This window comes from Penicillium cinerascens, assembly GCF_028974065.1.
Source record: "Penicillium cinerascens strain IBT 15544 chromosome Unknown scaffold_4_segment0_segment0, whole genome shotgun sequence".
NCBI classification, from domain to species: domain Eukaryota; kingdom Fungi; phylum Ascomycota; class Eurotiomycetes; order Eurotiales; family Aspergillaceae; genus Penicillium; species Penicillium cinerascens.
In genome coordinates, this window is record NW_026695297.1 from 1,850,510 (window position 1) to 1,870,955 (window position 20,446).

At 52.8% G+C, this 20,446-nt stretch overlaps 6 protein-coding genes across 6 annotated transcripts; 3 read left to right on the forward strand and 3 right to left on the reverse strand.

Moving 5' to 3' along the window:
* Positions 1–425: 425 nt before the first annotated feature.
* Positions 426–2,715, forward strand: N7498_008680 (putative signal transducer; the record flags this gene model as incomplete). The annotated part of the gene is made up of 2 exons (XM_058455742.1): positions 426–2,340; positions 2,393–2,715. 2 exons carry the CDS (start codon positions 426–428, stop codon positions 2,713–2,715), a joined length of 2,238 nt encoding a protein of 745 aa, XP_058305730.1.
* Positions 2,716–4,607: 1,892 nt separating this feature from the next.
* Positions 4,608–5,744, forward strand: N7498_008681 (uncharacterized protein; the record flags this gene model as incomplete). The annotated part of the gene is made up of 3 exons (XM_058455743.1): positions 4,608–4,810; positions 4,936–4,995; positions 5,054–5,744. 3 exons carry the CDS (start codon positions 4,608–4,610, stop codon positions 5,742–5,744), a joined length of 954 nt encoding a protein of 317 aa, XP_058305731.1.
* Positions 5,745–7,016: 1,272 nt separating this feature from the next.
* Positions 7,017–7,888, reverse strand: N7498_008682 (uncharacterized protein; the record flags this gene model as incomplete). The annotated part of the gene is made up of 2 exons (XM_058455744.1): positions 7,017–7,082; positions 7,148–7,888. The coding sequence occupies 2 exons, from the start codon at positions 7,886–7,888 to the stop codon at positions 7,017–7,019; spliced, it is 807 nt and encodes a 268-aa protein (XP_058305732.1).
* Positions 7,889–13,603: 5,715 nt separating this feature from the next.
* On the forward strand, positions 13,604–14,066 carry N7498_008683 (uncharacterized protein; the record flags this gene model as incomplete). The annotated part of the gene is made up of 2 exons (XM_058455745.1): positions 13,604–13,695; positions 13,832–14,066. The coding sequence occupies 2 exons, from the start codon at positions 13,604–13,606 to the stop codon at positions 14,064–14,066; spliced, it is 327 nt and encodes a 108-aa protein (XP_058305733.1).
* A 1,061-nt stretch (positions 14,067–15,127) lies between these two features.
* Positions 15,128–15,674, reverse strand: N7498_008684 (uncharacterized protein; the record flags this gene model as incomplete). Its single annotated transcript, XM_058455746.1, has 3 exons — positions 15,128–15,281; positions 15,328–15,588; positions 15,652–15,674. The coding sequence occupies 3 exons, from the start codon at positions 15,672–15,674 to the stop codon at positions 15,128–15,130; spliced, it is 438 nt and encodes a 145-aa protein (XP_058305734.1).
* A 2,570-nt stretch (positions 15,675–18,244) lies between these two features.
* N7498_008685 (asparagine--tRNA ligase DED81) lies at positions 18,245–20,334 on the reverse strand. Its single transcript, XM_058455747.1, has 3 exons — positions 20,279–20,334; positions 18,470–20,152; positions 18,245–18,417 (listed from the first exon to the last, which is right to left on the reverse strand). Exons 2-3 carry the CDS (start codon positions 20,071–20,073, stop codon positions 18,291–18,293), a joined length of 1,731 nt encoding a protein of 576 aa, XP_058305735.1. The 5' UTR covers positions 20,074–20,152; positions 20,279–20,334; the 3' UTR covers positions 18,245–18,290.
* Positions 20,335–20,446: the final 112 nt, after the last annotated feature.

Consider the following 20,446-nt stretch of genomic DNA (forward strand, 5'->3'; position numbering starts at 1 on the left):
GAGTGGGCAAGGCGCGTAGGCTGTAATGCTCACGGATTCGTGGACTGGTGGGGCGCCCGTCAACAATGGCCAACCGAACAGAACATAAGAGTAATCGCGAAGATGGACACATGGACACATTGAAACTGGTAAACAGTTGACTAGTGAGTCGTTATTTCTGCCTGAGGCTTCAAGGCACCACGCGCCACGGGACAAGCCACACGATCCTCACATTAGCGCGACACTCTGGAAATCTTGCGTCAACTTTCCTAGTCGTGTCCTTTCATTACACACTCGCTTGCCTGAGCTACCTGAGCTACCTGAGAGTGCTCACACGCTATACTATATCCATTTGCAGCCGTGATTTGCCGTACATCCGGCTGCTGTCTCATGCTCGACCACAACCCGATCGATCCTCGCTTCCCCGGACTCTAAAGACGTGCGCCATGGCCGACACTCTCGAAGATGATCCATATGCGGGGCTCCAGTCTTCTTCGGGGGAGGAAGAGGAGGAGGAGGAGGTCCAGGAGACAGAGGTGCCCGTGGAGTCCTTGATTTCCGGGCGCGCGAAGCGAAGCACCGCTGGACTACATATGTCTGCGCTCCTCGAAGCCGCCGCAGACGACGACCTTGCTCTACTATTCGAGGAGGTGGATGATGATAATGAATTCGCAGAGGATGCAGACGCAGCGGAGGAAGAGGATATGGGACTTGAATCTTCCTCGGACGATGATGAAGACCAGGGTCCGAACGCCCAGAGCGACTTGGAGGGTGAAAAGCAACTCCAGAAGGAAGAGCGCAAGAAACGCCGAGCGCAGAATGACCTCCGATTTCAGACCCTACGAAAGCGCGTCAAAATCGACCCTACCGCCGTCTCCGCCGTGCCTCCTCCCCGACCGAAAAAGAAGTCGGAGCGTATCTCATGGCTCCCTACGCTGGAAGACGGCCCTACACGGACCTCGTCTCGCAGGCAGACCATGGCCAACAAGGAAATCACCCATGCGCGCCTCAAGGATAGTCAGGAGAAGCGCATTCGCATCATTGCTACAATGAAAGAGGCGGAGAAGCGGAAGGCCCATCTGAAGCCCAAGGAAATGACCCAAGAAGATCATCTCGCGGAGGCAGCGAGGATCGAACGACTCAACAGCAAGAGCGTGAATCGGTGGGAAGCAGCGGAGAAAAGGAGGGCGGAGGAGCGAAAAGCCAAGATCGAGGCGCTGCAGAACCGCCGCCTCGATGGCCCTGTCATATCCTTCTGGAGCGGAGTGGCTACATGGACGAATGGCCGTCTCACCCGAGTGGGCAAGGTCGATATCAAGGTGAAGCCGGATAAGCCCAAGTCGGAGAAGGATGATCCCAAGAAGAAAAAGAACGAGGAGAAAGCTACGGAATCACAGGGTCCTCAGAGTGCTCCTCCTACTCCTGCACACACGCAACAGTTACCTTTGAGCGCCCCCGGCCCCGCCCATCCTGAAGGTGCTCCTTCTCCGGTAGCAAATGGCCAACCCACTGCTATCCCGCCATCTGATCAGAACGATCCCCAAAATCCTCCTGTCCCGGGGAACGTGTCAGCTTCGACAGCACCTCCAATACCCGCTGCACCTAGCACGGTCGAACCCGCCAAATCCAACGATCAAGTTAGTGAAAACGAACCAGCGGCCGACTCTACCAAGCAAGATGAGAACAAGGCCGCCGATACCCCCGTCGACAGCACCGCCGAGACCCCAGCTTCCACGACCAAGTTTTCTGATAAGTATCCAACGCCGGTCGTGGAAATCCCGGCGCCTCCTAAACCTGATGCACCCGTGACCGATAAACCACCCAGTCCAACGTCGACAGAAACTCCTCCGAAGGAGGTCAATGCCATGGACGTCGATCAAAAGCCACCGCAAACAAATGCCGAGACCGAAGCCTCGCAGCCGGCACCTGATCAAACAAATCCCCCGACCGCCACAAGCGCCGACACACAAACAGATTCAGGGGACGGCTCTCAGACTAACATCGGGCCTAGTACAACGGGGCATTTGCAGCAGGTGACACTTCAGCCAGAGCCTGCACCTGCAGCCACCCCATTGGGCCCTCAAGCCCCTTCCGTCAAGTCGACCGATGCAGCCCCCCTGCACACCACGCCGCCCGAGATTGCTGCAATCCAGGGCCCCCAACCCGGTTCAGCCCCGCCGGCACCTCTTCAGTCACCTGAAGTGAATGGCTTGCCAGCACAGTCAGAGGTGCCGCCCGTCCCGCCGGTTATCGAAAAGACCGGGCGCAACCTGACGATCCTCGAGAACTTCGACGATAGGACGGCACATAGTAAAAAGTACAGCATGTATTTCAACGCTAGAAAGCCGCCTCGCTTGACCAGTACGTGATCGTGAATCTTGCAAGCAATTGAGCCAATACTAATCCATCGCAGAAATCTCGTCATCACTTTGTGTCATCACCTCATTACCATCTCGGTATCGTGATCCAGAGACATCACTCCCTTACGCTAATTCCTACGCATATGGGCAAATCCGAAAGATGCTGTCCCAAGGGTACATCTGGAGTTCGATGCTGGGCTGCTTCGTTGGCGCTGCAGGCACCGCGGCGCGTGGCGTACCCGATCGATTCTTGGGTAAAACAACGGTCGGGAAAACCGAGACTAAGGCCCCGGAGGAGGTCCAATCGGTCCCGAAGGTCTCGGCGAAGAATCAAGCAGCTACGGCCGAGCCAACGGCGATGGACCAGGCCAGTTAAAGAGTGTGTGTACGATATGTCATTATAGATACCCTCAGTGCTATAAACTAAACTTTTTGCCATTTACCCATGGAACCCCAAACAATATACTCGAACAAGCTCGGTAGGGGTCCACAATGGGGTCATCGACTTTCCAGGTCTAAGATATTTTCCCGGATCCCCCCCAAGGGGCTGTTTGATAGTTGATGATGCATACACCCTCCCCGGAGGGTGCGTCACGACCCAATCCAAGGTCAACGGCGGCAGCGGCCCAGGGTTTGGAACGGAGGGCGCAGGAGTCGGTTCACACAATAGAATGGAGAGGGCAAAACATATTCTGACGTGTGTATACACTCATCTGTGAAAACTCTTCGAGTTTGTTTTTATCCCGACCGTTTCCGGCACTCGCAATGCCAGTCAAGGAGTCCGCGGAAGCATCTTGATTTCTATTTTGAATTCTTTTTATCCACAAAATTTTCAATGACTTCACTGCCCCAGAGTGATCGACCTCCAATTCAACCATTATGCTTAATTATGACTACAGACTAGCACGAGACCGATCCTCCAGGCATCAGTCTCCTTCCCCGTCGACTCCACGGACCCGAAACACACGTAACGGAAGATCGACCGTTAGGATGATAAATCCCGAGACAAGGACAACGGTTCTAGATTCAGGACAAAGCGTCTGACCGGCCAACACCAACACACCTCCCCAGTCTGCCATGACGATCAAGCCGATCAACTTTGGCCAGAACAGAGTCCGGTGTGCACGGCCAGATCCGCACTCTACTCTACTCTACGTGTCAAGGATGTGTCACTGTGGGACGAGGGGGTTCCACCGCCCGAACCAGATCCATCTTTTAATAACTCTTTTTACTTCTTATTTTTAATTCAACGATTATTTTTTTTCATGTGTTGCGCACACCATTATTATTTCTACAAGTATTCAGCTCAGAGGCATTTATGGCGTCATTCCTGGAAGGTTGGCCTGTTCCACCGGGGTACTCGATCCGGGAATGGTGCCATCAAAATCCGGCCCCGACCCCCCGCCGGAGAAGTTTCCCCTGTCCACCCTAGCGCACTAGTGTGTGGTGTTATGCAGGTAAACCTGGAAGTTAGGCTGCAGAGCGTATCGCCCGAGCACGTTGCGCTTGGATCTAGATCGCCTACGAACTAAGATAAGATATACCCGAGGATATTTTCTTCGACAACATGGGTAAAAATGGATGGAATTGAACGCAATAAAGAGGGGCAACTGCAACGCAACAGAAACAGAAGATAATTATAGAAAGCCGAAAAAGGAAAACGAATGAGTCAGCCAGTCTGGACATCCATTGCGCGTTCCCTTGGCCGGGATTCCGCAGCCCGAGGCTACCCATATGCGTGAGTGGGGGGGAGACCCGAGGGTCGTCCATCGAGTCTAGAGTCTAGAACACTTCCAAGGTTGTCACGGTGTGCTCGTCCACCTCTTTTATTTATACTCTCTTCCCCTCCATTCCTGGGGTCCTTTTCTTCACAGCCCTATATCTTAGACACCATCACATTATCATCATTGCCCACTCAGATCTCATAGTCTCATTCCGGTATGTCAAAGACCTCGTCCGCTACTGGCTGCGACCGGCCTTATCTCCCCCCACTCAGCGCGGATGGATAAGGATAATCCGGCGCTGCGACAAGTGACACAGAAACTAACGTCTTATCAGCTTCATTCCCCATTGCCCCGTGTTTCCTGGAGAACATACATATTTGCCTTCCAGAAGTTAATGATCCTGCATCGACCCGTGTTTCTGTTGACCGCAAAATTGCGTGCAACACCAGCCCATTCTTTCAAATCCCTCGTGCTCCACACCAGGGTCCCTGTGACGATAAGATAGTGTGAGGCATTTGAAGCCACGGCTTCACCGCCACCCCATATGACTCAAACTACTTCCCACCGTCGTTCCCCTTCCTCTCCTCATGCCTCCAAGCCCAAGTCACGTCCTGTGATACATCGGCGAGGTACTTCCGGCGCGAGCCTGTCCATCTCCAAGCTGGGCTCTGGTCACTCTCGGGGCGTGAGCAGGAACAGGGACGACGAAGCCGACTTTGATATGGCTGCCAGTTTCCTCAATTTTTGGTACGTTGTCCATCCTTATCTCTCAGGGGGGGGGCAAGGCTTTTCCCTGCATGCCGGCTGCCGTCATCGCCCGTGCCCCCGGCTCGGTCGATCTTGTTTTAAATACATGCTAACGCCATCAATAGTGCAATGTGCGAAAGACAAATCACCGTCCCTAGCAACACCGTCCTGTACTGCAGTGAAAGGTATTTCTATTCCCGTCTCCATTTATTAGAAGCATGTCTCAATTAACACCAACCCTAGTTGCCGTCGTAAAGACTCCTGCAAACCACTTTCTGCTTCCATGCCCTCCATGACCAACATGTCTTCAATCAACTCCACAACACCTCCCACATCCCCCCCTCTCTCCCCACGAACTATCGTGCCACCCATGACTCCAACCCGGTTTCCATCCAACCCAATCCCCACCATCAGGATACCCTCCGAGACCCACGAAGCCAGATCAGATCTCGACCCCACCGAATGGAAGCCCGTAATACTCGGTGGCGCGGGCACCTCGCTCGCCTCTTCCGACGCCTGGAACTACCTCTCTCGGTTCCACGGCGGCAACGAGACGATGCTTGCTCGGCGCTCTCACCGCAGCACCACCAGCCTGCCCGGTCTGGTCGGCGGCACCAACGCTCCGTCTCTGACAAACACGCCCTCCGTGGCTTCGTCTTACTCCAGCACTGCCTCCGACTATCTCGGTAGCATGTACGAGAAAACCCAGCGGCCCCTTCCCCCGCGACACAACCCCTACTTCTCGTCCAGCGCTGCGATCAAGGGCGTCGAGCTGGTTGTTCCGCAATACGCGTCCAACACCGACGTGGTTGCCGTTGAGATGGCCGACTCGGGCTCCATCTTCCCGGCCAGCAGTGCTGTTTGGGGCGATAGTTGTGAGAAGTCGGCACCCATTGTCATTGGGTCTGTGCAGGCACGGGCCCAGGAAGCCTGAATAGAGATTTGATTCTTTTCGATTCAAATCATTACTTTCTTCACTTTTGCTTCTACTGGATGGCCCTGAGCGAGGGTTATGACGAGGATGGATTCTACTCGGATACAATTTTGATTTCCAAAGCTTAGCACTTAGACATTTCTTCTAATCTGAAATGAAAAAGAGAACTTTTCATGATATAAACCCCTTTCTTTTCTAAATATAGATCAGCTGTCAGTGGCAATGCCGACCTCCACATATATGGCCACCTGGGCACTTGAGGATGACGACCGTAGAACAATCTGGGATTGAAATATATTCATTTTCATCCGCTACCAAGCTCCATCCAAAGCCGTCTTTCCCAATAAGCTACTGTAACGTATGCCTTCCCAAAACGGTGAATGCTTTTAGAGACACCTCGGAGCCCGTATCGCATCGGTTACATATCTGAATCTGAGGGCTTTGAATCGTTTGCTAGCCTGCTCGGCCCAGTCAGCAACGACAGGGAAGACGACCAGATCGGATGATCGGCTGCTTGGATGCTTTAGACGCGATTCACTGCGCTAAGACAGTCGTGAAAGAAGGGTTGATTCGAAGCACCAATCACTCGCACTGAAGGTTGGCGACTTAGCCTATATCCGCTTGCATCGAGGATACCAAGTTGCTTCAAAAGTACATGCCAAATTCGGCCCCCAGCGCACTGGACCGTCCAAGGTGACTAGTGTGCTACCAACCCACACAAGACCAGGGGTGACTCTAACAAATGACGAACAAATGGTAAATTCTATCGGCGTCGCAGGCAGCCACTTGTGATCGGATTTTGAGCCCCGCTACGATCCTCGTGTATTTTGACCTAGACGAATGAATTAGCTTTACAAGGCCGACAGGAAACCGTGGAGACGATCGTTTGTCTTAGTAAAGCTGTCACACTTTAAATTACCGGTGGAGATGCGCGGGGGAGCGGTTGAGGCTTAGCATGTTGAGGCTTAGCAGGCAAATTAGCCCTAACCGAACCCCATCGAACCAGACATACAGCCATCTAGGTACAACTGTGCCCCGTTTACTGAAGAAACAATTCTATTCCGGTATACATTCTGAATAATAAATTAAGAAGAAATTTGCAGAAGCAAAGTAGAAATCAGAAATGAAATACACCAGAGCCAAAACTTCCCCAAGACAATGAAGTCATATATCTCACCAATCCACCTATACTTTGAAACACCACACATGAACAAAACCCACATCATCACTCTACCTCCCGTCATAACCCCACCTAGGTTAGATTTAAAAGATCTAAAAGTCACCGGCAGTAAAGCAGCAAGTCCAGCAACCGTGAGAACTTCTGTAGACAGGCGAAGTCTACAAAGGATTAGCACATCCAGATCCAAAAGAAAGAAAAGACCGAAGAAAAGAAAAAAACTCACCTCAGGCTGCGGGCACTGAGCCTCCTCCTCACTAGGATAGCACACTCCCATACAGAACGCATTACCCTCATCAGCACCATGGTGCTTTTCAATGTGCACCGGCGCGACATCGGAACCGGGCGCCAAGGGCTCGATGGGCGCGATACCGCCGTCGCCCAGAGCATGAACATGCGCGGGGTGGAAAGCGGGATGCTGGGGCTGGTTGAAGTGCTGCTTAGCATACTGCTTGAAGGCATGGGTGGCAGAGCGGGTAGGCCGAGCCATTGAGCTGAGGGGGGTTGAGGAGGCTTTGGTGAGCATTGAGCTCATGTACATGTTCGAGGACATGGGTGCGTTGGAGGACCTGGCGTAGGGGGTTGAGACGGGAGTGGACATGGCGAGGCTGGAGTACATTGAGCCCTGGGAGTACATGGGGACGTCGGGGTAGATGGGCAGGTTTGGGTGTGGTGCCATGGCGACGTTGGACCATGCTGGGACGTGCGAGGCGGATGCGTGCGAGGGTGTCGACGTGGGCTTGTGCATCTTGGACGCGGCCATTGCGGAGGCCATGGAGGAGACGAGGGGAGCCATGTAGGCTGGGATTTCGGCGTTCGCGGCTGGGCCGTGGTTTACTGCGGCGCGCTCATTGTTGTAGAGGTCTGGGTTGTGGATGCCCATTGGGTTTTCGGGGTCGGCGTGCAGTGCCGTGACCTGTGCTGCTAGCAGGGAGGCTGAGAGGGTGAGCACTGTGGTGAGCTGCATGATGTCGGTCTTGAGTGCCGTTGGCTGTTGGCGATGTATAATATAGACCCGAGATGTGGTGGTTGGCGATGGGAGGAAGAAGGTGGGATTTGTGTGATAGCAATCATATAGCAGGACTATGGCTGGCAAGGGGCCTTATTTGGGTGTATACGCGAGTGCATTTTTGGGTTTGCGCGTAGTATGGAATGCGGGTTGTATACGGGCCTCTTTGGGGTTATGCTACGGGGAGCAACGATACGCTTTTTTTCGAGTTCAGGGCAGTCTTCAAATGTTTCATTTTGTTTTTGCAAACTACATATGGTAAAATGGATTAATTCATCGACTTGTAGGAGTGAGTCATCGAAGACTTTTTGGATTGTTGATGGGAGGTGTAGTCGGAATCCAGTCCAGCATACCATGCGGAATAATCACGGCACCCTCTCAGTCCGGCCTATCGGTGGTAAAACACGTGATATCTGATTGTAGCTCATACGTAAGTGAAAGTATGAATATGCGATGGTTGATACTGCTGACGAGTCAATTGGTGATCTGCGTGATTGACTAGGAAGTAGCTCAAAACGGTGCTTAGTCGGTGCCAAGACTACAAGGCCCGGGGATGAACCCGGGGAAATGACCGCCATGACAGCTCGTCCGATTTACTTCATCCGTACCCACACTAGGTACCTTTTCCAGACCACCTCTTAGCAGTCCAAGTAGGAGCGCAGACTAGCTTGACAAAAACTACCAAACACTAGAGCCTAGCATCATAAATAACACGAAAAAGTCAAAATCGAACCAAACCACGGCTTCAAGCACGAGGTTCTCGCCACTCAGTACATCACACGCGTGTGGCGCAGGAACCATCAGATTTGCGATCGCCAGAACAACATCGGAATTGCAAAACAAACTTGCCACAGTCGAAACTGACTAATGAAATAAAAGGTTTTCGAAAATTACTGGGCTATGTAATGCTGCCGATCAAAATCGCGATACACTGACAGCGGTCGTACCACTATGCCCACAGCAAAAAGCTTGGGACGACCGCATGAAACAGCCCGAACGGGTGGTTAAGGCCAGCCTATGACTCGTTTTTGGTGGCGGGAGCTCTGGAGTGCTCCAAAGACACCTCGAAGGGCTCATTATTGTCTCAGCTCGCTGTCATCGACGGGAGCCTGTCAGTACCTCCGGGGTATTGCCAGTATTTGTAGCATTTGGCCACCACATAAAGTCTTGGCTCTTTTGGTCCCCTGGTTAGTCGGTGTTTTTAGACAGATCAATAATAATAAACGAATGATGAGAGTCGGGCCATCACGCAGCTTTTGAACCTGCTGACCTCGACCTTCATTGCCGCGCGTTTGGGCAAATGGCAGGGGCTTACCCTAGTCCCTAGGTAGGGTTGGTTCGGTGCCAGAGATTCGGCAGAAACTACGGTCGTTCGCTGCGTACGAGACCGACACTTGTCAATCAGATAATCCCACAGGTACGCCATAATGCGCTAGACATTCAGTCAGAGATCGCCCTCCCTAAAGGACCGTCTCGATAGAAATGTGTGATTTCCCGGGCGTCTCAAATCTCCACGAAGAAGTTCAAAAAGATCCTCGCCCCCTGTCCTATCGGACCAGGTGTATCATACCGGGCGCAACAACTTCGCGAACCATGTAGTAGGATTGCAAAATCCTGTATTCGCGAGATTTCGACCATGAAATTCCCACTTTCCCGACAATCATCCTAGAAAGATGGACGTAAATGAGAGGCTCGCTTTGGACACCTGCCCGCGCGGTGGAGCCGTGTCCCCAATGACCTTCCTAGGGTCTCTTCTTTTCTCCTCTTCATGCGTTTCTTCCAAAGGGGACCGCTGGGGTTTTTCTGGGGGTATTCTCTTTTATCCCCTGCCATCCCCCCGTGTCTGAGAAACGGCTGTGTGGTGTCCCAGTGTCCATTTCGTCCTTTCTGAACGAGAAACGCCGGCCTGGTTGGTGCTTGGTGATGGCGTTTGGACAAGATCTGTTTATCTTCTGCCAAGCAGGACCACCCCTGGGTACGAAAAAAGCCCAATTTTGCTTTAGTGGTTCGAAAAGTACGCCTCTCAATCCAGCTGTGGTCGACATGATGTTTGGAGCAAAGTAGTGTTTGCTCCAAGACCCGTCACCATCCCAGCCTCGCCATTAACCACAACTTGCTGCCCATTCCAACTCATTTGGCTCACACCCTTCTGAAGGTCCTGGCCTGGTATCAGGACAATAAGCGACCGGGATGCAGATCTCAAGTTGCTAACGCGCGGCTCAGCCTCGAGTCATTAACCGTGACTCGGATAACAACGCAGGCTTCCTTCCGAAATGATTCTTAGATTCCTCTCTCCCCCACAACCTCTTATTTCGCAGGCCAGCAAATATCTTTTGCCACCAGCCTCCATCGAGGAATCACAAGAATCATTTCCCAAAGGGCACTGATAAAAGGGACCGAGATGATCGATGCTGGCGTTCGCACAAATGATGCTAACCGGTGAAGCCCTCGCCGGACATTAATGCAGAATAGTCAAACACCCAGCACTCGATCCATCCCTCCCTTATTATTTCGCGGACCTCTCGACAACAATCTCTTTCAGGCTCGTGAGACCGCCCCGACCCGGCGGTTGACTAGCCTCAGGGATGATGCTGGCGAACTTGTTTGGTCACCAGCTCCTTCATCGGGAAACCCCAAGGAATCATTCCCCCAAGGACCTGGATGATCCTCAGGGGGTCTGTATGAAAGGGATGCGAATGATCGATGCTGGCGTTCGCACAAATGATGGTGGCCGGTGAAGCCTTCGCTGGACATTAATGCAGAATAGTCAACGCTCACACGATCCATCCCCCATATTACTGCGAGCTGGTCGACAAGGACCACTTGCAGACTCGCAAGCTAGTAAAACCGCACGATCCGGCGGTTTACTTAGCCTGGGGGATGGAAACCAGCGTCATCGACAGTCCGTCGACTTTGCCACAACAAACTCGGCGCGAGCAGCAGTCTTGGACAGCTGGGACACGCTCCATCATTGTTTCCAACTCAACCCTGCAGGGTCATCGACCAACCCTTTGACAACTAGGACAGAACATGGGGCGAGCAGTGGTTTCTTCGGCTGTGTATCATGGTTTACCATTCAGGCTCCGACCTCAAACTTGGAAGGCCAACCCACATGAAATACCATACAAGGCGAAGCCAGATAATCGATGACCCTTTGTTGACAGGAAAGGACAGAACATGAGTTGGACACTGCTCAAGAGAAAGTTGTGTGACACGCTCTATGATCATGCCTCCAAATCCTTGCCGAGTCATCCACGATTCTTTTCCGACCGGGAAGGACAGAGGATGCCGTGAGCTGCAGTTTCTTAGCCAGCTGTATAGCATGGCCCATGATCATGTCTCCAGCTCAAGCCCGCAATCTCATCGATGACTCTTTGCCAATAGGGAAGGCCGGGCCTCGTCCTGAGCAACCGTTGAAGAGATAGCTGTATAGCATGATCCATGATCACGTCTCCAAACCAAGCTTGCGAGCTCATCGATGAATCTGGGTCGACTCGAAAGAACAGAGTCTGGTGTGAGCTGCAATTCAAGAACTGCACGCCATGCTCCATTGTCATATGTCCAACTCAAGGGCCAACTGAATTTTTTCGGGGCTGGGAGACAAGCCCTTCATGTACGCTGCGTGACAGCGAGGCCATCGACAACCTGTTGACTCTAAAACCATCGGGCCGGCACAACGTCCTTCATCAACGTCACGGCATTATCCATATTCATTCCTCCAAGTGGTGTGTTCCTTCGGTCATATGTCGTTGCCACATCGCGTGTCCGAATTGTTCAGTTGGCCGAGGCCCCAACAGACACGCAGCGCCATTTCAGTTATGTCCTTAAGTTCAGATAGTCGTGGCACATTACACGTTTCGAGGGACGAGGGCAGCGGCGTGCACGAGGGTTGGGTTACTGTCGATGGCGGAGGCAGGGAGGTTTAGAGGTGGAAAGTCAGGCCCCTCGAATCGACACCCGACGATTGAAGGTCTATAAATTGGATTAGCTGGATAGAGCCTTCTTTGGCCTGTCACAAGCTTCGAGGGCGAGAGCGGCGGCGAGGGCGGCGGCGGGCCTGAGATCCGGATCGTTGTCAGTTGCTGTCGTTGGCGGAGGCAGGGTGAAGGATCGAGGATGAAAAGTTAGCCCTCTCAACTCGACCCTCACGAGAGAGGGTTTCTGGGTCTGATTGCTGCGAGAAGACGCGAATCAGCAAGCTACCCACTGCCAGTAAATTTGGAAACCAGGGTCGATCGTACCTTGAGGATCTTTCAAAGGCGGCTGTCCATGACACCCTGATGTTTCCCTGGTGTTTCTCCGACTGGAAATCTTTCGGCACTCACCTTGAACAGTTCATTAGGCTTTTGGGTGATCCTATATGTCTCCCATGCTTTGGCAGTATCGAAGAACCCTTTCAGCGCCCTCGGGTCAAACCTGGATCACAGCGTGCTCCTGAGAGCGCGAAGGGTCTGCCATAGACCTCGACGGAACACATACTAAACTCGTCGTGCATCATATCCATTGTCGGTTGAGTTGACGCGTCCCAACGGATCCGCCTGTCAACTGTCTTCTCCTGTTGGCGGGCGAAATCCGGTGGTCATGTCGGAGAATGAGGCTCGGACGGTGTGTTCCTGGTGGCAACATCAATACTAAACATGTTTAGTTGGACAATATCAGTTCAGTCGACGGATAATCTGCAGAGTATTACAGCCATCACCGTCAGCCGTAACCCTGCAGTCTCTTTCTCGTTGTGAGGGGAAACCGCGAGGTGGTGACAAGCGAGTGTTCTGTCCCCGAGCCACTGCCGATTCCAACACACTTCATGTACGCCTAAAAGGGATGTCAGCACCAACCAACAGACGACCACCACTGCTTTCCGACACCGGCGATGCTAAGAGACGACGTGTCAAACAAGCTACCAACGCCACAGAAGCAGGAAGAAAGAGGATGAAGTCTAGGGGCAAATCGACTGTGATACACTTTTGAGACCACGAGGAGACTGCAGAATTGCACGCAGATTGGCCGGTACTTTTTTCCGGGTCGGGACAAAAGGTTACTATTTGTGAAAGATCCGACAAACAAGATATGACGGCTTGTCTGGTGGCCACACGAAGGCAGACCTGGCAAATGACCAGGTGAAGGGGAACACGGATCCGCCCATTCCCGTTGGGAGAACATCGCCAAGTCGTTTGGCCGAATATCGACTCGAGCAGGACAAACGGGGGTTTCTGTGAAGGGTTTAAATTGTTCCACCTTTCCACCAGGCCTTTCTTCTCCCGTACGTTTTCTCTCTTCTCTTTCTCACCGAGCCCTTCGACGTAGTTTCACTCCTTGTCGATCCAGAAGACGAGCTAGCCAGAATACAACACATCTAACTCAATCACTGTATGGCCGACCGCTTTATCCTTCTCCCACTCTCGTGGGTTTTCTGCGTCTGCATCTGCCAACTTGCTTTCAAATCCCATTTGCCCCTTTAGATTCATCATTTTCTATCATTTTTTATCACTTCCATCCCCTGCACCAGTACTGACCGTCTTCATCATGAAGGCGCTTCCTAGGGGCCAACCCCAAAAAGCACTCGTCGTCTTCGATTCAGTCTCGCATCCAACGTGCGGACAACTCTGCTATAATCCAAACTCTTGATCTCTGTAGCATCGCCACAGCCAGCGGATCATCACCCAATACCTAGGTATGTCAGCTCCATTCGGAGCCAGCGACGCTGGCAGCCAGGGAGACCTGGCCGGAGAAAACCCCAGACAACAGGCCTCGCCGGCAACATCAAGGTAAGCAGCCCTGCTCCTCTGGTCAGTTCGATCATTTGATTCTTCTCCTCCCTCTCAACAACCTCCCGTGGCCTCGGACGATGAGAGAGAGTCCTGTTTTGTGTGAGTAAAAGCTGAACCGTCTCGGACCCAACAGCAGCATCGGAACAACACCAGAAAACGCCCAGATTGCGCTTCCAGAAGATATAGAGGCTGAGCTGCAGCACTACAACTTCCTTCTCGAGCAGCTTCTGGACGTCATCTCGCGTGGCGAAGAGGACTCCGTCTCGCGCGTGATTTCCGTTATCCGTTCAGGCGGTTCGCATCGCCAGATCCTCGACATCATCAAACAGCAATCCGACAGTCAAACCGAGAGCAACGCGGTTATTTAAGTGGCGATATGATCTCCCTCCAATCTATAATGAGACCATCCCGACGATTGGCGGGGGAAAAGGTGGTCATGAGATCATCCAGGACAGGATAGGATCCAAGCTCCTTAATAGCGGGGAAGAAACGATATCGGGATCAGGTTCGGGATCCTGGTTTGCAGGAAGCATGTTCCAGCCTCATAGGGCTGGAAGATGGAAAATGGAAACGGTCGCAGTTGGGGAGAAAATAGCACAGATCCGTGATTTCCATCTCTAGCAATGTCTGATCGATGCTCATTCGATCCCGTCTTCGCTTTCTCCAAGGTTGCGCTGGTCCGTACCTAGGTATAGAGAATCATGTGCCCCGTATGATTTGGGCGCGATGCTTAATTGAGAATACAGTGCTGGTCCCATCCCCTCCAACCCATGGGAGCGTCTAAATCATGAGCTTTTACGAAGCAAATCAGCACACCAAGCAAGAATGGGGGTGGGGGTGGTGGCGAATTCGCCCCTGATATCATCGCTAACCTTGAGCTGTCTCGAGTCCATGGACCCTGTTCATGACGTTGACTCCTGTTGGCGGGAGTTATAAGAGCCCAGTGGGATCTCGGCCTTTTTGCCTTGTAACCCTACAAGCACATAGTGCTGACGCAGGTCTTTGCGGCACATCGCAGCTATCAGGGAAGCATCACGTCGGGAGCAAATCAGGTTTTAGCATGGGAAGCAAATCAAGTTGATGAAACATATGCCCTTGCGACCACAAAAATCACCAATTCATCGCGTCGCGCCGATGATCCTCGTCGGCAGAGAAAGAAGTCTGTCCAGGTTTCTTTAGGGCAAAATATGGACTATGTCCGGCTCTTGAGGCGCTTCTAAAAAAGCCGATGAGTGGAATAACCCCATGGGCTCAGTCGGTCCGGATTCTATCTCCGTGTCGTTGGAGCAATGGAATCACGGTCTGTGGAGCTCCTTCAACCCTTCCTCGTTCTGCGGCACGCGATCATCTCATCTCAGAGAAGACGTTCCAAGACTCTCAGGAAGATGCTTCCAACAGTGATCCCTTCGCATCAAGGTCGTGCTCAAGGTCAAGTAACCGGGTGTTCTAGCGTGGCTTCCAGGAACAGGCCGAACGACAGCCCAGACGTCCAAGCACTGCCGAGTCCTGCAGGCGGAGAGGAGCCAGCGCCCATTTCAACACGATCCTTCCTACCCCCTTCATCTTCTCCAGCATCTTCAATCCTGACCTGCATCAGTGTGGAATAGAACAGAGCAAAACAGAACTAACCACAGGACGGTCGGTTCGTAATCATCCAGCTCGGCCCATGCCAGCTCCGTCTCCAGACACCGGCCGCCAGACACCGATCTCCAAATCCCGAACAGGAGATGCCGAACGGAAGACCACAAGTACCAATCCCAGACACGCCGTGGCTTTGTCATATTCCCATCATGCCCGGTTCCTGCAGTGCGTTGCAGAGCGTCACAGATGGCCACGGACTCAATCCAAGGGACCTGGTGTTTGGGGCCGAGGAAGTCTTGCCCCCCTTCTCTGGTGCAAGGATGTTATGCGGAGACTTGTACGACGGGGAAATTCCTCTACTACAATCTAAACAGGGACGCGTTGCCCGGGCGCATATGGTTGTGCTGTGATGAAAAGGGAGTTGTGAGATTTTGGGTGAGGACTGGAGCAGCGGATTACCCAGGACTGATTCCTGAACGCTTGCCACCTTGCACTGCTCTAGAGGTTCGAGATGTTGTAATCTCCGATTCAGGCCTTGGATTCGCGGTCTGGACGGTCAGCGGCTGGAGTGAAGTTCTAAGAAAGGCGCGGCTCTTGAAACCAAGCAGCAAGAGCTGAAATCGGTCTTTCGAGACGGAAAGAGATGGACACGGCAATGGAATTGGTAGTGGAACGCTGACTTGTAGCTCTACGCTTGGCGTGAAGGAAGACAGGTCAAGTACTGTTGCAAATGGTCTTTCAGACTAGATGTACAGGACACAAGAGACGTGGAATCTCGCGAGCGTATTTGAATTGCCTCCGCAGCAATTCCAAGGTTTGTTCGAACACGCTCACTACAACAGCCACAGGACTAATATACGAGGATATGTACGAGCATTCTGGCAAGCACTTGAACATTTGAGTCTTGCAAATGTTCTGTCTAACAAGTTAACACGCTAGTGCTGTAAACCAAAGCCATATTAGTGCCTCGTAATAGCGCCCCCCACCTGGCGGTGAGGGTGCGCCTTACCGGTAGACCAAATATCAGCGGTAGACCAAATTCTATGCTATTCAGCTAATTATCATCGCGCTGGATTCGGATCTAGGTAAAAAAGGTCGCCTGCTTCTTCTCCTGCCCTCGCTGCTTCTATAGATGCCTCACTCTCCTGGGTAGGCTGTTTTGGTGGCGGTTTACCATAGACCTTCGTGTGTAGTTTATCCAGCCGCTTCTTCTCCTGGATAGCCTCTTTTGCCTTCCTATCTATAATTGACCGATTAGCATCGCGAACGCTGAGGATACCAGTGTGCCTGAGTGGTTTAATATGTCGCTTAGTATAATTCCGTCGTAGAAGGGCGCGAGTGGCTGTCATTTGGCTAATTATGTCGTTCGAGAGAGCTACCCGTTCTGCGATGACCTTATTGTGCTGGAAGATGCGTAGTAGGCCTCGCCGTTGCTTCGAGGTGAGGGTTTCTATCTTCGATAGCTTCCTATGGTTCTTTTCGAGAGCCTGGATGCTCTTTAGAGGTGTATTCTCGACGCTTAAGGATGTAGGCGGCGGTGATGGTGTCTGTTCCCTATATATACGGAGATTAGGCGCTAAGAGCACTGGTAGCTCTAGCTGGCTATTGGCAAGCTTCTCGATGATATGTGTGCTATTTGGTGGCTAAATGCCGCGTTCTTTGAAGGATTCACGAATAATCTATGCGTTGAATGCTCGTCGTCGTATATCCGCGATGCATCGTAGGAAATCAGCCTTTCTGATAGGCTCACCCGCGAGGAACGCGAGGTTATTATTCTCTCTCCGGAAGTGCTGCTTATAGCTCAAAAAGGGTTTTCCATTAAGCGGTTGATAGAGGTGCGTTGAATGAGGTTCAAAAGCGAAGCAAATAAGCTGATAATCCTCGTATCTCTGCAGAAACTCCTTCGTAAAGTGGGCACTATAGCCATCGAATAGCAAGATACGTTTCTCTCCTTTTAACGTACGACTAATCGTCGCCTTATGGAAGTATTAAAGCCATTCAATAGCTAATTCATTAGAGATCTAGCCATTTGGAGACATAGCCATGAGCGTCCGCGGTGGAAGGGCTTCGCTGCCATGATACTACGTCTCTATAAACGTCGAGCCCTTGAAGATAAATAGTGGATCTATTTACCAACCATCGGCAGCGATACACTTAACAGCAGTAATAGTCTCTCCGCGTTTAGCTTCGCAGAGATCAGGCACTATTGACCCACCGATTACCGTCTACGCTTTACCTCTACTGGGTTAGAAGCCACATTCATCGACATTATACACTAACCGCGGCGCTACATCTTTAACGACATTCCTCCATCGATCATACTATAGTTCTAGTATTCCACTATCCTCCGCCTAGATCCGCTTATACTCCTTCGTTCTCTGTTTCACTGGGGCAAGCGATAGCTCTTTAGGGAGACGTTTAATAAAGCGATACACCCACATCCTACCCAGCGATCGTTGAACACCAGCGCGCGCAAGCGAGAGATTCGCCATCTCCTCTAGCAGCCCAAGGGTCACTAGGAGATATCGATCACGCATATCACGTACCCAGGTAGTCAAAGCTTCCTCCTGATACTCTTGAAGGGCCTTATTAACTGGTTTTTGGGCAGTGCGAGCTAGTTTACCTCGTCGGAGGCGTCCCCGCAGTACCTCGTACGAAACACCATATTCCCGGGCGATTTTCGACAAATTCGGCTGTTTTTGGGCACGGGCGGCATCGCAGGCCTCAATGACACGAGATTCCGGAGTTTCGGGCTATTTAGGCATGGTGGTGGGTGGTTATGGCTAAAAAACGATGGATTGTGGAAAATTTGGTCTACCGCTGATATTTGGTCTACCGGTGAGGCGCACACTCACCGCCAGGTGGGGGGCGCTATTACGAGGCACTAATACTACATAAAAGTCATGGAAATGAAAAAGGAAAATCTTCGTTGAATTCTACACGAATCCTCAGTTTTAAATCTCTTATATCCTAATGCAATCCAACCGTACTCATGACCAATGCTTCGCTTTTTACGGGGTGCAACGGCCCGTGAAACGAGGGTAAAGCGAGCAGTCGCGGACAGTGTAGCGACCGCACAGCCAGGCGAGGAAACGCTCCAGACCGAGACCGTAGCCGCCGTGGGGGGAGGTACCATATCTATTTGAATTAGTATTTCCTTTTCTTTCCTTGATGGTATGGGTGAACTTACTTGCGCTGGTCAGTGTACCAGTAGTAGGGCTTAGGGTCCATGCCCTCGTGTTTGTAAGCAGCCATCAGCTCATCCCAGTCATCCATACGCATACTACCGCCAACGATCTCGCCAACGCCGGGCATGAGAACGTCAACGCTCTCGGTGACACGGCGATCCTCGGGATCCTTCTTCATGTAGAAGGCCTTGATCTCAGCGGGGAAGTGAGTGAGGAAGATAGGAGTGTTGATGATATCAGTCATCTTGCGCTCCGCAGCCTCGGCGATATCGTCACCGAACTTGTGGGGCTGGCCCTCCTCGTTCGGGATGTTGTGCTCGACGAGCCAGTCAATGGCATCGGAGTACTTCATGCGACGGAAGGGACGGCTCGGGAGCTTGAAGTCCGGGTTGAGGGTCTTGATGTAGTTGGCGATCTCGGGCTCCGCGAGAGTGTAGTTGATGACGCGGCAGATCACGTCCTCCAGGTGGTCCAGCAGGTCTGAGAAGACGATGAAGTCCAGCTCGGCTTCAATGTGCGTGTACTCGGACAAGTGGCGGCGGGTCAGGGACTTCTCGGCGCGGAAGGACGGGCACACGCAGTACACGTCGCCTAGGGAGGGAAGACAGGTCTCCAGGTATAGCTGCGAGGACTGGGTGAGGTAGGCGTTCTCACCGTAGTAGTCGAACGCGAAGAGGGTGCTGCCGCCCTCCACCTGGGTTTGCACCATCGCGGGAGGAGTCACCTCCAGCATGCGGCTCTGCTCGAAGGACTTGCGGAAGGCGCGCAGAACGGCGGAACGCACCTTCATCACGGAGGAAGAGGTCTCGCCACGCAGGACCAGGTGGCGGTTGTCGTACAGGGTCTGGGGGTCGGCGTCGGGGGCGACACGGGTGGTGATAGCCTCCTTGTCACCGGCGGCGCGACCGATGATGGTGAAGAAGTCGGCGTGCAGCTCGCGGCCGTTAGGAGCATGAGCACCAGCGGGGACGGCGCGCATCTCTCCGTGGATGACCATGGAGGTCTCGAGGGTCAGGGTCATGATATCGTAGGTCTTGACCATGTCGCCGGTCAGAATGCACTGAAGGTACCCATAGCCGTCGGCCAGGGTAATGAAGACGACGTCCTTCTGGGCACGAGCACGGTGGACACGACCGAGGACGCGGACACGGGTACCAGGCTCGTCGGAGCCGGGGGCGCGCAGCTTAATAATGGCTGGGTCGGTGACATTCAGACGAATGCGCACGGGCTTTGGCAGCGAGGTGTCCTCCTTGATAATGACCTTCTTGGCCTCCTCGAGGACCTTCTGGCGCTTATCGGCCTCGGCCTTCTCGCGGATAGCCAGCTCCTGCTCCTTGGCGGCCTTCTTCTTGCGCTGCTCGTACAGGTTGGTGGCCTTCTTCACGGCGGACTTGGTAGCCGGCTTCCACTCGAGCTTTGCGGCAGGGTCGACATCCTCGCCGGGGGCATCGGTCTGGGACTTGCGGGTGAGGTACTGGATGCCCTCGGTGGTGGGCGCATGCTGCACAAAGGCGTGCAGGAGGGTCTTGTAGGGCGCGGTCTCGGAACCGGTCGCGGTCGCGTCGTCGAGGCCGACGTCCTCGTCAATGTAGATGGATGGCGCCATGGTGGGCACGACTGGCACTGCAAGGACTGGGTCCAATGGGCCAATTGACTGTATAAAGGGTTTGCTGGGGTGGTTGGTTCTGTGAGGACGAGCAACAAATTAATAGTGTGTCTCACATGTGAGTCATCTATGAGGATGGGCAGTGGGAGCGGAAGGGGAGTGTGCACAGGCCCAACCTCTACATGAAAGGGCATGAGTAACATACCAGTCCGGTCTCTTATCTTGCGGTCAATGGCGCAGCGCCCAGAGGAAGAATCGCACAGTCGGACGTGGAGGGGTAAATTTCCGCTGATAGCGATGCGGGTATTCCCCGCGGATGCCTGAGGCAGGAACCATCTGCCGGAAATGTCATGTCTGGCCACGCCGGTGCACG

Bases quoted from the DNA above. Each gene is read 5' to 3' on its own strand.
- N7498_008685 (XM_058455747.1), bottom strand. From the start codon at position 20,073: ATGGCGCCATCCATCTACATTGACGAGGACGTCGGCCTCGACGACGCG. The intron at 18,418-18,469 runs GTAAGTTCACCC...TAATTCAAATAG, and splicing joins TGGTACACTGACCAGCGCAA to ATATGGTACCTCCCCCCACG.